General features: G+C 46.9%; 1 protein-coding gene across 1 annotated transcript in view; it reads left to right on the top strand.

Moving 5' to 3' along the window:
- Positions 1-9411: 9411 nt before the first annotated feature.
- Positions 9412-16396, top strand: part of PCSK2 (proprotein convertase subtilisin/kexin type 2) — a 369694-nt gene continuing 362709 nt past the window's right edge. Inside the window, exon 1 of the mRNA XM_073628231.1 lies at positions 9412-9794. Within this exon, the coding sequence (XP_073484332.1) occupies positions 9618-9794 (177 nt within the window). The 5' untranslated portion in view covers positions 9412-9617. The remainder of the gene's footprint in view (positions 9795-16396) is intronic.

Here is a 16396-nt window from a genome sequence, read left to right as displayed (position 1 = left end):
TTAAATTCTGTGGGCGAAAACTACTTGCCCTGTAGATGGGGACTACGCCAGGTTGTGAGGCTGAGGCCAAACCACCCCTCTGATGGGGAACCACAGATGTAGTCACTACTGCCAGGGACCAGGTGGGGCCATGGTCATGCGTAGATCAACATTAAGGTGGGACGCTATACTTAAAAGTGAGCCATCCACCTTGCACAATAACACATAAACTTGAGGCTCTTCACTCTGAGACACTCTTCTCCCACTCTTCTTATCTTCCAAATGCAGCATTTTGAGGGGGACACCATGGAGTCTGTATCCTGCTCCACCAGTCCAGCTACTCTGCTACCTCACTCCTATTGGCAGACCAGAGATCCCACCATGTACTGAGTGCAGATCTCTACTTGTGTACAATTTAACTCTTGTACCTGCAGCTAAGTCCATGGAGTCTCTGTGCCGTGGATTTGGTCCTTAATGCTATGGGGCACCATCATTCATGCCGGGTACCTCCTTCCTACTGGCTGGCTGCTATAGCATTCCCATCGGTCCTGGTTACCCATAGCAACTGCATGCTAAACATGACTTCCTGACAAATCATCTATATGGTTAACCCATTCGTTGGTTGCTCTCTAGCTTCTCCTCATTAGCCCCATTGATGTAACAGGCCATGTTCTTTTGATATGCCGTGCACCCTAATGCACCCCTTTCAATGACATGAAAGGCATGTTTCAGGCATGAAACAGTTAATAAACTTTACTGAACATTTCAGCAGTACAGTCCATCACACAGCACACCAAAACAAAATTCATCCCTAACTACCTAATGCAGGCTGCCCAGTTCATACCTTGCCCAAGGTAGTAATTCCTTAGTGTAAGTCCATTGCTGGTGGTTACCTGGCTCCAGGTGGGATCCCATGTGGGTGACCAAGTGGTGGGGGACTCCACGCTCTGACAGTACCACATGTGGAAATCTCTCCCTCCCGAGCCCAACCCTCCTAAATATTTTGACCCACTCTACGAGGGCAAGACCCAAGAAAAACCCGGGAACGGGTCCAGATAGAATTAACCCTTTCCCATCCTGGGCAGCCCAGACTAGCTACATAGCTACAAAGTGCAACTAATACAACAACACAACTACATTCAAGGGTTCCCCATAAGCACCTGCTTACAAGTGTTTGGTGAACTTCTGGTGAACTGAAATTTGCTCAGTTCGCTAATATTGACACAGCCAGGTTGATTATATGTACTGAAAAGTTCTGCACTGATGTCTACTAATAAAAAATGTACTCTACCAACTGTGCAAATGATACATATTATACATGGAAATAATGCCACAGTGCTCACAGAACTCTCACCATTATTTAATGACCCACATAAAATGCAAGGTCTAAAATGATTGTATAAATAGCCACCAAAGTCCTTATGGTGGGAGTACCATGACCTCCTATCCACTGGGTCCCTGTTGGTACACTCACATACACATCCAGGAAACACAGGGGCAAGGGTCCCTTTAATGCTGTTTACCTATTCATGTAACCATATACTGTGACTTATGTTAAATGTAAAAAAAAAGGGCCAATTTTATTAACCCCCCCTCCCACTGAGAGTACGCATGTGATCTCACTGGACTGGGCTTTTGGGGACGCATATATGCATATCTGTCTTTGAGCTGGGGGGGTCAGGACTCTGTACAGCCCAGTCAAGTTCCTCTACCACAAACTCGTTCATCCATGTCTTTATGGACCTTGCTTTGTGCACTGGTGTGCAGTCATGTTGGAACATGAAGGGGCCATCCCCAAACTGTAACTACAAAGTTGGAAGCATGAAATTGTCCAAAATGTCTGATGCCTTAGGAGTTCCCTTCACTGGAACTAAGGGACCAAGCCCAACCCCTGAAAAACAACTCCACACCATAATCCCCCCTCCTTCAAATGATGTGGAGGGGTGGCCCAATACTTTTGGCAATATAGTGTGGATGAGCGAGTTTGGGGTTGAGGAACTTGACTGACCTCAACCCGATAGAACACCTTTAGGATGAATTAGAGCTGAGACTGCGAGCCAGGCCTTCTCATCCAACATCAGTGCCTGACCTCACAAATGCACTTCTGGAAGAATGGCCAAACATTCCCATAGACACTCTCCTAAACCTTGTGGACAGCCTTCCCAGAAGAGCTGAAGCTGTTATAGCTGCAAAGGGTGGGCCAACTCAATATTGAACCCTACAGACTAAGACCCCTTTCACACCAAGCCGCCCATAGCGTCGGTGGTAAAACGCCGCTATTTTTAGCGGTGTTTTACCGTCAGATTTGCGGCGCATTTCGGCTGCTAGTGGGGCTCTTTTACCCCCCGCTAGCAGCTGAGAAAGGGTTAAAACCACCCGCAATAGCGGCGTTTTATCGGCGGTATCCCAGCGCTGCCCCATTGATTTCAATGGGGAGGAGCGGTAAACACTCCACTCCTTCACCGCTCCAAAGAAGCTGCTGGCAGGACTTTTCTTGACGTCCTGCCAGCGCACCGCTCCTCGGGCTTTCACACTGGAAACAATGCAGCAGCTGTTTGAGGGCGGATTGCAGGCGCTATGTTTAACGCTATAGTGCCTGCAAAACGCCCTTGGTGTGAAAGGGGTCTAAGACTTGGATGCCATTAAAGTTAATGTGCGTGTAAAGGCAGGCGTCCCAATACTTTACCTTCTACTCCCCCTAAATACCACACCGCTATGCTGTAGGGGGGATTGCAGTGACTCCATTCCAACAAATGGAATGTGACGAGGGCGGGAAGGAAAGATGTGTAAATCCTATTTGGTTTCCTTTGCAGCTCTACATCGCGTTTTTACCGCCTCCCAACCACAAGTGTGAATGAGCCCCAATGCAGCATGATTAGCCCTCGCAGTGTGTGTAGTGTGATCTCTGGAGGTGTCCTCGTCCTCCTATAAGTGTAGTGTGATCCCTGGAGGTGTCCTCGTCCTCCTCTGTGTGTAGTGTGATCCCTGGAGGTGTCCTCGTCCTCCTCTGTGTGTAGTGTGATCCCTGGAGGTGTCCTCGTCCTCCTCTGTGTGTAGTGTGATCCCTGGAGGTGTCCTCGTCCTCCTCTGTGTGTAGTGTGATCCCTGGAGGTGTCCCCGTCCTCCTCTGTGTGTAGTGTGATCCCTGGAGGTGTCCCCGTCCTCCTCTGTGTGTAGTGTGATCCCTGGAGGTGTCCCCGTCCTCCTCTGTGTGTAGTGTGATCCCTGGAGGTGTCCCCGTCCTCCTCTGTGTGTAGTGTGATCCCTGGAGGTGTCCTCTTCCTCCTCTGTGTGTAGTGTGATCCCTGGAGATGTCCTCATCCTCCTCTGTGTGTAGTGTGATCCCTGGAGGTGTCCTGTCCTCCTCTGTGTGTAGTGTGATCCCTGGAGGTGTCCTTGTCCTCCTATATGTGTAGTGTGATCCCTGGAGGTGTCCTCATTCTCCTCTGTGTGTAGTGTGATCCCTGGAGGTGTCCTCATCCTCCTCTGTGTGTAGTGTGATCCCTGGAGGTGTCCTCATCCTCCTCTGTGTGTAGTGTGATCCCTGGAGGTGTCCTCGTCCTCCTATATGTGTAGTGTGATCCCTGGAGGTGTCCCTGTCCTCCTCTGTGTGTAGTGTGATCCCTGGAGGTGTCCTCGTCCTCCTCTGTGTGTAGTGTGATCCCTGGAGGTGTCCTGTCCTCCTCTGTGTGTAGTGTGATCCCTGGAGGTGTCCTCATCCTCCTCTGTGTGTAGTGTGATCCCTGGAGGTGTCCCCGTCCTCCTCTGTGTGTAGTGTGATCCCTGGAGGTGTCCCCGTCCTCCTCTGTGTGTAGTGTGATCCTTGGAGGTGTCCCCGTCCTCCTCTGTGTGTAGTGTGATCCCTGGAGGTGTCCCCCTCCTCCTCTGTGTGTAGTGTGATCCCTGGAGGTGTCCCCGTCCTCCTCTGTGTGTAGTGTGATCCCTGGAGGTGTCCCCGTCCTCCTCTGTGTGTAGTGTGATCCCTGGAGGTGTCCTCGTCCTCCTCTGTGTGTAGTGTGATCCCTGGAGGTGTCCTCTTCCTCCTCTGTGTGTAGTGTGATCCCTGGAGGTGTCCTCATCTTTCTCTGTGTGTAGTGTGATCCCTGGAGGTGTCCTGTCCTCCTCTGTGTGTAGTGTGATCCCTGGAGGTGTCCTCGTCCTCCTATATGTGTAGTGTGATCCCTGGAGGTGTCCTCGTCCTCCTCTGTGTGTAGTGTGATCCCTGGAGGTGTCCTCATCCTCCTCTGTGTGTAGTGTGATCCCTGGAGGTGTCCCCGTCCTCCTCTGTGTGTAGTGTGATCCCTGGAGGTGTCCCCGTCCTCCTCTGTGTGTAGTGTGATCCCTGGAGGTGTCCCCGTCCTCCTCTGTGTGTAGTGTGATCCCTGGAGGTGTCCCCGTCCTCCTCTGTGTGTAGTGTGATCCCTGGAGGTGTCCCCGTCCTCCTCTGTGTGTAGTGTGATCCCTGGAGGTGTCCCCGTCCTCCTCTGTGTGTAGTGTGATCCCTGGAGGTGTCCTCGTCCTCCTCTGTGTGTAGTGTGATCCCTGGAGGTGTCCTCTTCCTCCTCTGTGTGTAGTGTGATCCCTGGAGGTGTCCTCATCCTCCTCTGTGTGTAGTGTGATCCCTGGAGGTGTCCTGTCCTCCTCTGTGTGTAGTGTGATCCCTGGAGGTGTCCTCGTCCTCCTATATGTGTAGTGTGATCCCTGGAGGTGTCCTCGTCCTCCTCTGTGTGTAGTGTGATCCCTGGAGGTGTCCTCGTCCTCCTCTGTGTGTAGTGTGATCCCTGGAGGTGTCCTCGTCCTCCTCTGTGTGTAGTGTGATCCCTGGAGGTGTCCTCGTCCTCCTCTGTGTGTAGTGTGATCCCTGGAGGTGTCCCCGTCCTCCTCTGTGTGTAGTGTGATCCCTGGAGGTGTCCCCGTCCTCCTCTGTGTGTAGTGTGATCCCTGGAGGTGTCCCCGTCCTCCTCTGTGTGTAGTGTGATCCCTGGAGGTGTCCCCGTCCTCCTCTGTGTGTAGTGTGATCCCTGGAGGTGTCCTCTTCCTCCTCTGTGTGTAGTGTGATCCCTGGAGATGTCCTCATCCTCCTCTGTGTGTAGTGTGATCCCTGGAGGTGTCCTGTCCTCCTCTGTGTGTAGTGTGATCCCTGGAGGTGTCCTTGTCCTCCTATATGTGTAGTGTGATCCCTGGAGGTGTCCTCATTCTCCTCTGTGTGTAGTGTGATCCCTGGAGGTGTCCTCATCCTCCTCTGTGTGTAGTGTGATCCCTGGAGGTGTCCTCATCCTCCTCTGTGTGTAGTGTGATCCCTGGAGGTGTCCTCGTCCTCCTATATGTGTAGTGTGATCCCTGGAGGTGTCCCTGTCCTCCTCTGTGTGTAGTGTGATCCCTGGAGGTGTCCTCGTCCTCCTCTGTGTGTAGTGTGATCCCTGGAGGTGTCCTGTCCTCCTCTGTGTGTAGTGTGATCCCTGGAGGTGTCCTCATCCTCCTCTGTGTGTAGTGTGATCCCTGGAGGTGTCCCCGTCCTCCTCTGTGTGTAGTGTGATCCCTGGAGGTGTCCCCGTCCTCCTCTGTGTGTAGTGTGATCCTTGGAGGTGTCCTCATCCTCCTCTGTGTGTAGTGTGATCCCTGGAGGTGTCCTCATCCTCCTCTGTGTGTAGTGTGATCCCTGGAGGTGTCCCCGTCCTCCTCTGTGTGTAGTGTGATCCCTGGAGGTGTCCTCGTCCTCCTCTGTGTGTAGTGTGATCCCTGGAGGTGTCCTCTTCCTCCTCTGTGTGTAGTGTGATCCCTGGAGGTGTCCTCATCTTTCTCTGTGTGTAGTGTGATCCCTGGAGGTGTCCTGTCCTCCTCTGTGTGTAGTGTGATCCCTGGAGGTGTCCTCGTCCTCCTATATGTGTAGTGTGATCCCTGGAGGTGTCCTCGTCCTCCTCTGTGTGTAGTGTGATCCCTGGAGGTGTCCTCATCCTCCTCTGTGTGTAGTGTGATCCCTGGAGGTGTCCCCGTCCTCCTCTGTGTGTAGTGTGATCCCTGGAGGTGTCCCCGTCCTCCTCTGTGTGTAGTGTGATCCCTGGAGGTGTCCCCGTCCTCCTCTGTGTGTAGTGTGATCCCTGGAGGTGTCCCCGTCCTCCTCTGTGTGTAGTGTGATCCCTGGAGGTGTCCCCGTCCTCCTCTGTGTGTAGTGTGATCCCTGGAGGTGTCCCCGTCCTCCTCTGTGTGTAGTGTGATCCCTGGAGGTGTCCTCGTCCTCCTCTGTGTGTAGTGTGATCCCTGGAGGTGTCCTCTTCCTCCTCTGTGTGTAGTGTGATCCCTGGAGGTGTCCTCATCCTCCTCTGTGTGTAGTGTGATCCCTGGAGGTGTCCTGTCCTCCTCTGTGTGTAGTGTGATCCCTGGAGGTGTCCTCGTCCTCCTATATGTGTAGTGTGATCCCTGGAGGTGTCCCTGTCCTCCTCTGTGTGTAGTGTGATCCCTGGAGGTGTCCTCGTCCTCCTCTGTGTGTAGTGTGATCCCTGGAGGTGTCCTGTCCTCCTCTGTGTGTAGTGTGATCCCTGGAGGTGTCCCTGTCCTCCTCTGTGTGTAGTGTGATCCCTGGAGGTGTCCTCATCCTCCTCTGTGTGTAGTGTGATCCCTGGAGGTGTCCTTGTCCTCCTATATGTGTAGTGTGATCCCTGGAGGTGTCCTCATCCTCCTCTGTGTGTAGTGTGATCCCTGGAGGTGTCCTCATCCTCCTCTGTGTATAGTGTGATCCCTGGAGGTGTCCTCATCCTCCTCTGTGTGTAGTGTGATCCCTGGAGGTGTCCTCGTCCTCCTATATGTGTAGTGTGATCCCTGGAGGTGTCCCTGTCCTCCTCTGTGTGTAGTGTGATCCCTGGAGGTGTCCCCGTCCTCCTCTGTGTGTAGTGTGATCCCTGGAGGTGTCCCCGTCCTCCTCTGTGTGTAGTGTGATCCCTGGAGGTGTCCTCGTCCTCCTCTGTGTGTAGTGTGATCCCTGGAGGTGTCCTCTTCCTCCTCTGTGTGTAGTGTGATCCCTGGAGGTGTCCTCACCCTCCTCTGTGTGTAGTGTGATCCCTGGAGGTGTCCTGTCCTCCTCTGTGTATAGTGTGATCCCTGGAGGTGTCCTCGTCCTCCTATATGTGTAGTGTGATCCCTGGAGGTGTCCCTGTCCTCCTCTGTGTGTAGTGTGATCCCTGGAGGTGTCCTCGTCCTCCTCTGTGTGTAGTGTGATCCCTGGAGGTGTCCTGTCCTCCTCTGTGTGTAGTGTGATCCCTGGAGGTGTCCCCGTCCTCCTCTGTGTGTAGTGTGATCCCTGGAGGTGTCCTCATCCTCCTCTGTGTGTAGTGTGATCCCTGGAGGTGTCCTCATCCTCCTCTGTGTGTAGTGTGATCCCTGGAGGTGTCCTCATCCTCCTCTGTGTGTAGTGTGATCCCTGGAGGTGTCCTGTCCTCCTCTGTGTGTAGTGTGATCCCTGGAGGTGTCCTCATCCTCCTCTGTGTGTAGTGTGATCCCTGGAGGTGTCCTGTCCTCCTCTGTGTATAGTGTGATCCCTGGAGGTGTCCTCATCCTCCTCTGTGTGTAGTGTGATCCCTGGAGGTGTCCTCGTCCTCCTCTGTGTGTAGTGTGATCCCTGGAGGTGTCCTCATCCTCCTCTGTGTGTAGTGTGATCCCTGGAGGTGTCCTCGTCCTCCTCTGTGTGTAGTGTGATCCCTGGAGGTGCCCTGTCCTCCTATGTGTGTAGTGTGATCCCTGGAGGTGTCCTTGTCCTCCTATATGTGTAGTGTGATCCCTGGAGGTGTCCTCGTCCTCCTATATGTGTAGTGTGATCCCTGGAGGTGTCCTCGTCCTCCTCTGTGTGTAGTGTGATCCCTGGAGGTGTCCTCGTCCTCCTATATGTGTAGTGTGATCCCCGGAGGTGTCCTCATCCTCCTATATGTGTAGTGTGATCCCTGGAGGTGTCCTCTTCCTCCTCTGTGTGTAGTGTGATCCCTGGAGGTGTCCTCATCCTCCTCTGTGTGTAGTGTGATCCCTGGAGGTGTCCTGTCCTCCTCTGTGTGTAGTGTGATCCCTGGAGGTGTCCTCGTCCTCCTATATGTGTAGTGTGATCCCTGGAGGTGTCCCTGTCCTCCTCTGTGTGTAGTGTGATCCCTGGAGGTGTCCTCGTCCTCCTCTGTGTGTAGTGTGATCCCTGGAGGTGTCCTGTCCTCCTCTGTGTGTAGTGTGATCCCTGGAGGTGTCCTCGTCCTCCTATATGTGTAGTGTGATCCCTGGAGGTGTCCTCATCCTCCTCTGTGTGTAGTGTGATCCCTGGAGGTGTCCTGTCCTCCTATGTGTGTAGTGTGATCCCTGGAGGTGTCCTGTCCTCCTATGTGTGTAGTGTGATCCCTGGAGGTGTCCTCGTCCTCCTATATGTGTAGTGTGATCCCTGGAGGTGTCCCTGTCCTCCTCTGTGTGTAGTGTGATCCCTGGAGGTGTCCTCGTCCTCCTCTGTGTGTAGTGTGATCCCTGGAGGTGTCCTGTCCTCCTCTGTGTGTAGTGTGATCCCTGGAGGTGTCCTCGTCCTCCTATATGTGTAGTGTGATCCCTGGAGGTGTCCTCATCCTCCTCTGTGTGTAGTGTGATCCCTGGAGGTGTCCTGTCCTCCTATGTGTGTAGTGTGATCCCTGGAGGTGTCCTCATCCTCCTCTGTGTGTAGTGTGATCCCTGGAGGTGTCCTGTCCTCCTATGTGTGTAGTGTGATCCCTGGAGGTGTCCTCATCCTCCTCTGTGTGTAGTGTGATCCCTGGAGGTGTCCTGTCCTCCTATGTGTGTAGTGTGATCCCTGGAGGTGTCCTGTCCTCCTATGTGTGTAGTGTGATCCCTGGAGGTGTCCTCGTCCTCCTATATGTGTAGTGTGATCCCTGGAGGTGTCCCTGTCCTCCTCTGTGTGTAGTGTGATCCCTGGAGGTGTCCTCGTCCTCCTCTGTGTGTAGTGTGATCCCTGGAGGTGTCCTGTCCTCCTCTGTGTGTAGTGTGATCCCTGGAGGTGTCCTCGTCCTCCTATATGTGTAGTGTGATCCCTGGAGGTGTCCTCATCCTCCTCTGTGTGTAGTGTGATCCCTGGAGGTGTCCTGTCCTCCTATGTGTGTAGTGTGATCCCTGGAGGTGTCCTCATCCTCCTCTGTGTGTAGTGTGATCCCTGGAGGTGTCCTGTCCTCCTATGTGTGTAGTGTGATCCCTGGAGGTGTCCTCATCCTCCTCTGTGTGTAGTGTGATCCCTGGAGGTGTCCTGTCCTCCTATGTGTGTGGCAGTCCCCGGAGGGTCTTCCCTCCTAACAGAGGACAGACATGAAGGAATTCTCCAAGGTGCTGAATCAGGACTCCTCAGTACTAATGAGCCGCCTGACAGAGGAGGGGAGCCGCGCTCAGCCTGCCTCCCTGTGATTGGCTGAGAGTCCTCCGCACGTGACCCGCCTTGGTCCAGGCTCGGAGGATGAGATGAATAGTAGATGTGAGGAGGAGCCCGGATGCAGATTTGGCATCAGAAGTAATCTCACATACATAGAGCGGAGCGGAGACATGTACTGAGGAGGCGCGGAGGAGCCCCACCGACAACTACACAGCTCCGGCATCTCCTCTCCACTCCTCTCCCCTCACCTTCCCACACAAAGTGAGAGATGAGAGCAAGCTCCCCGCTCCGGGCTGTGCTGGCGGCATTGCTGCTCATACAGTACATCGCCTCGACCCACTCCGCTCTCCTCACCCAACAATACTTGGTGGACTTACAACCAGGAGGAGAGCCGACAGACGCCGCACAACTCGCCCAACAGTATGGATTCACTGGGGCCAGGAAGGTAAAGTCCTCCCTCCATCCATCCATCCCTTCTATATCACCTTATAGTCATTGCTGTGATCCCTACTGATCCCTACACATCTCTACACATCTCTACTGATCTCTACACATCTCTACTGATCCCTACAAATCCTACTGATCCCTACACATCTCTACTGATCCCTACAAATCCTACTGATCCCTACACATCTCTACTGATCTCTACTGATCCCTACAAATCCTACTGATCCCTACACATCTCTACTGATCCCTACACATCTCTACACATCTCTACTGATCCCTACAAATCCTACTGATCTCTACACATCCCTACTGATCCCTACACATCCCTACTGATCACACATCCCTACTGATCCCTACACATCCCTACTGATCACACATTCCTACTGATCCCTACACATCTCTACTGATCCCTACACATCTCTACTGATCCCTACAAATCCTACTGATCTCTACACATCTCTACTGATCCCTACACATCTCTACTGATCCCTACACATCCTACTGATCCCTACACATCCTACTGATCCCTACACATCTCTACTGATCCCTACACATCCTACTGATCCCTACACATCTCTACTGATCCCTACACATCTCTACAAATCCTACTCATCTCTACACATCCCTATGATCTCTACACATCCCTACTGATCTCTACATATCTCTACTGATCCCTACACATCTCTACTGATCCCTACACATCCCTACTGATCCCTACAGATTCCTGACACATCCCTACACACCCTACTGATCCCTACACATCCCCATACATCTCTACACATCCCTACACATCTCTACTGATCTCTACTGATCTCTACACATCCCTACTGATCTCTACACATCCTACTGATCCCTACACATCCTACTGATCCCTACACATCTCTACTGATCCCTACACATCCTACAGATCCCTACACATCTCCACTGATCCCTACACAGCTCTACACATCCTACTCATCTCTACAGATCCCTACACATCTCTACTCATCCCTACTGATCCCTACACATCTCTACTGATCCCTACAGATTCCTGACACATCCTACTGATCACTACAGCTCCTAATGATCCCTACACATCTCTACTGATCCCTACACATCTTTACTGATCCCTACAGATCCTACTGATCCCTACTGATCCCTACACATCCCTACTGAACCCTACACATCTCTACTGATCCCTACAGAGCTTACTGATCCCTACACATCCCTACTGATCCCTACACATCTCTACTGATCCCTACAGAGCCTACTGATCCCTACACATCCCTACTGATCCCTACACATCTCTACTGATCCCTACACATCTCTATTGATCCCTACAGATCTCTGACACATCCCAAAGACCCTCACCTACCTGAGTGTGGATCTGGGTGAAGTAGGCTTTGTGTATTATGTATGGGGGCAATAAGAACATCTCATATCTGAGCTCTACTACCATCCACACTGTGCAATGTACAGAGATCACAAACTTACTTCATGTCATCTCTATAGAGAGAGAGCCGTCTCCTGATTATTACTATTATTATTATTATTATTATTATTATTATTATTATTATTATTATTAGGGGGTATAGAGACCAGGCACAGCTCTCCCATCATCTTCTACAAGAGCCAGAAATCTGATCCATGATCTCTCCATACAATCTATTCTATCTATTATAGAACTATCTGTCTAATTGTAATACATGGCTTTATAAATCAAATCTATCTATCTATCTATCTATCTATCTATCTATCTATCTATCTATCTATCTATCTATCTATCTATCTATCTAATTAATATAAGTAGAAGTGATCCCATTTATATAATAATTACCAATATAAATGAGTAATGAGCAAAACCAATTAGATGGTTCTGGTTTCAAGTTTTCAGACCACTGGATCAGCATACACTGATATCAGTGTCTAGATTTCTTTCTTTCTTTCTTTCTTTCTTTCTTTCTTTCTTTCTTTCTTTCTTTCTTTCTTTCTTTCTTTCTTTCTTTCTTTCTTTCTTTCTTTCTTTCTTTCTTTCGTAGCAATAATCATAATTGTATATTAAATGGCCAGTATGACTTAGTGTAAAGCAAACCTGATTAGATGGTTCTAGTTTCAAGTCCTCAGAACACACTGGACCAGCATATACTGATATTGGCATTTAGATTTCTAATCTATTTATCTATTATAAATCTATGTATATATGTGCCTGTTATTGATCTTTGTAGGTGTGTATCTTTGTGTCTGTTTATCTATGTGGTTCAAGCATGTGGGACAAGCATGCATGAAATTGGGCATTTCTATCTAGATTTTCTATCTATCTATCTATCTATCTATCTATCTATCTATCTATCTATCTATCTATCTATCTATCTATCTATCTATCTATCTATCTATCTATCTATCTATCTATCTATCTATCTAATTTGTATAATAGCTGCCAGCTTCATTTAGTAATGAGCAAAAACAATTGGATGGTTCTGGTTCCAAGTCCTCAGGCCATTGGACCAGCATACACTGATACTGGTATTTGGAAAGTTCTCTCTCCGCCTGTTAATAATCGGTAATCACTCTCAATCATTATAATGTTATAGGGATGCGGCTATCACTCATAATTTTAATCGCACTGTTTATCAGCTGATGGAGCATCTAGGTAATTAACCATATTCGTATATTAAAATAGATCAAGCAATTTGTGTCGGAGTGCTGGAATCTGCATAGTGTACAGCAATAAAGGGCACTTTGCTGGGAATGGGAGTGTGATGGGCCTGGTTACAGCTCTAATTTCTTCATTAGAAAACAGCCACGTGTAATGAGGGCATCACATGTAAGCAATCGCACTGATAGAGCAGCTGCATGGTGCTGTAATGGGGATAACCACTCTTGTGTAGTAAACAGAACAGAGTATTATGTTTGGAATATTTCTTGTCGGATATAAACACGAGCTGCAGGACTTTGATGGCTGACTTACAACCTTTATCTTCTCCTGTATAAACTCCATTTCAGGGACATGCTGCTGTACACAAGTGTGCCCAAAGCTAATATATCATAGATCACAGAGCTGTAGATCAGACTTAAGCAACGTAAAAATCACCATTACTTTTTAAATTCATGTTTACTATGTCAAGTAACCAGCAGTGGAAAAGAAATAATTTTGCAACCTTTGACTTTAATCTTCAAATCTAAATCTGTGTACAGTTTAAAACTAAAAAAAAAAAAAATCTCTTTATTTGAATTAACAGTGCAGATAATTATCCAAAATGGTTGCTACCGGAGAGCCATGTGTATTCTATTCTAATAATATTCAAGATGGACATATGGGTGACACAATACTAATCTATCTATCTAATAACTAAATCGCTGCATGTCTGTGGTGTCATAGTCCCTTTGTTTTTTTTGTTGTTTTGTTTTTTTTTTTTTGTTTTTTTTTTAATACCATCTCAGAGGACCAGGTGTATGATGTTGTTTTTAATGCCACAATTTCTAAAATGATCAGTGTTATTATTTATATAGTAAATATTAAAGAATAATAAATAGTAATATCTTTAAAATATTAATGTGAAGACATAATAGCAAGCATAGGTACTGAGAGTTACATTGAATATTTATTTAAAAATGATAGTAATAATTATTGTAATAATAATAATAATAAGAAGAAGAAGAAGAAGAGTAAAAACATTAATAATAATAATAATAAGAAGAAGAAGAAGAGTAAACACAATAATAATAATAATAATAACACTATGAATATAAATAACAGTACTACTAATAATAACAATAAAAAATAATGTTACTAATAACAGTGGTAGCAGTATTTATACATATATTTATACATATTTTTATATACATAGTCATTTTAAGAGACAAAATTAGCAGGGACTGTTTTTTGAAAGCTGGTACTATTGCTGGAAAACAAGATCGGTGGGCAACTTAGGTTTTGTAGGCAATTGATGCTGAATTACCACTATCACCCCCCATGTTTGGCCAGTAACATCTAAAATGAGACTTCTCATGATGATCTGTGGACTGGTCATGATCGGGGGAGTCGTAGGTCACTCTCGGCTGATCCAAGGTCTGCTCTACTTAAGTACTTAGACAATCCACTGTCTTTCTATGTACTGGCATTGCAGTCTATTAGGTCTACTGACATGACCTTCAGTTAAGCCTCACTCAATTATAACCTGAATGGGATTAGAAGGTGTGTGAATTGTTGCTGGATGGACACATATTTTTCTGTAATAGCTGGCCCCCACACCAGTTTTAATGAACATCGAGGTCTCAAAGGGCCAGGATTATTCACAGATGGAAATCAAAATGTCAAAATTTGAGGAGCTTTGGTGGAGGATCATGGATGACATTTATTTTATTAGCATGCATGTAATAGAATACATATATAGGGTTGTGGTTTGTATGATGACTGTTTTTATTATGAATAAAATATATATATATATAAATAATAATAGACATAGCTTATCTGACTACACATCATTTTTTTAGCTACTAAATGAAGCTCATTGGGTAGCAGTAGTGACACAAGGACACAAGAGGAGCTGCTTATGACGTAAACAGCAATTTGAAGACTAAAACTAAATGCACACCAATTATATAAAAAAGAAATACAGCAAATATATTTTAAATCAGAATAAATCAATTTATAGGGCTACATAATCTGAAATGGTCATTGTGCCTTTACTGCACTTTGCAGATCACTGCTCTTTGAACTGTCTTATTAAATAAGCCTGAAACTGTAATTGTATTCAAAAAGGATTCTTCCTGGAGCCTTTCTATTCATACTCTAATCTACAGGACTAAAGAGAGAGAGAGAGAGGGAGAGAGAGATTTCCCTTAATGGTTGGTTCCCTTACTAATATGCCCTGGAAAATTGTTCTATGTAATGGATTATAAACACAACCAGTTTATATAGGTTGCAGGTTACTTATCATAGTTTATTTTTAATTTGCTGTTCTAGTGTACAGCAGAAAAATATGCTAGTGAGAACAAATGGTTAGCTTGAAATTTAATATTCAACAATAAACTCCATATTCTGTTTTCAGAGGGAACAGTTTTGAAGTAGATGTAAATCTAATCATAAAAAGTATACTTTTGTATAATATACTTTTGATATCATTTCAGATGTATTTTTTTTCTACATCTGCAGCTTTTATAAACTATACCTGCAAATCCCACCATAAGGGTTCTTGCACAAACACTTCGGGGTTGATTTCCTAAAACTGGAGAATCTGCAAAATCTGGTGCAGCTCTGCACAGAAACCAATCAGCTTCCAGATTTTTATTGGAAAAGCTTAATTGAACAAGCTGAAGTTAGAAGCTGATTGGCTACCATGCAGAGCTGCACAAGATTTTGCACTCTCCAGTTTTAGTAAATTAACCCCTTCCTGTTATGAGATGACAACGCTCACCTAATTGCGTTCCTTTAATGTCATTCTGTCACATGCACTTCTGGTTTAAATTATAAGTGGCTATGTCGAAGCTCAATGTACAGCCATGTTTAGCCGTTGTCACCAACGGGAAGCTTACTCAGAGCAACGACATGCAACTGCTTAAGAAGCTGGTGTATGTTGACAGGAATTACCTGCAAAGCGGCTGGGTGAGATAATGAGTGTTTAGATGCAAAATAAATGAAAACAGTTTTTACAAAAAGAAAATGAAAAATTGGAATTGTTTAGGACACATGGGGGAGATTTACTAAAACTGGTGCACATGGAATCTGGTGCACCTGTGCATTGCAATCAATCAGCTTCTAACTTCAGCCTGTTTGATTAAGCTTTGACTAGTTTTCTAGTTACCTGTAGATCTATTCAACCCCCAATTTGAATCTATGGATAATATAAATATTCAGTTTGCCTACCTTGTAGCATGGAGCTTATATCTTCACAGTAAGAGCCCCCCCCCCCCATGTTTATATTCTTGCTGCATGGGAGGTGGCAGGCAATTCAAGCATAACACTGTATCTTCTGTAAAGAGCCTCACTTCTTCATCATGTTAACTCTCACCAAAAGCAATATATTAGTCTGTCTGCCCATGAGTGGCTTTTATAGGTTTAGAAGGGTTCAAACTGAGGACCAAACTGGCTATTAGTCAATAAATAGCCCCCAGTGTGTAACGCATCCTGAATCCCTTTAGAGCCTATTTTCAACATATAAATTACTTGGTGGACAGTTTTACAATTTTGCAGTTAGTAGATCTTAAGTCAAACAATAAAATTGTATATAAGCTTCAACATGTTAATGTCATTTCAAAATGTGTTTCCAATCTCTTTAAATTTTCGACTGATTAAAATAACCCTTAATTATCTGACAATGATGTTCCTTGTTCAGGCGCTTTCTGTTATGGTGACAACTGTTTCCAGATTGTGCTGCTGCCTTGTCACCTTGTCACATAAGCCATCAATGGCATTGCTGACACGTGGCATCGCCATGGTCCAGCATTGTCACTATCAGAAAGCCAGTCATGGGCAAGGATATGCATCCATTTCTGGAGTCCGTGCATTTGGGCAGGAGGTGGCTGAAACAGACTGAAGAAAATCAGAAGCAAAAATAAGATGAAAAAATTAAAATTGTGTTTTATGAAAACTTAAAACCATGGCAGTTGTTACTGTGATGC

This window comes from Aquarana catesbeiana, linkage group LG04, assembly GCF_042186555.1.
Source record: "Aquarana catesbeiana isolate 2022-GZ linkage group LG04, ASM4218655v1, whole genome shotgun sequence".
Lineage (NCBI taxonomy): Eukaryota > Metazoa > Chordata > Amphibia > Anura > Ranidae > Aquarana > Aquarana catesbeiana.
Note: the sequence above shows the minus strand (reverse complement) of the source record. Positions and strands in the feature narration are given on the sequence as shown.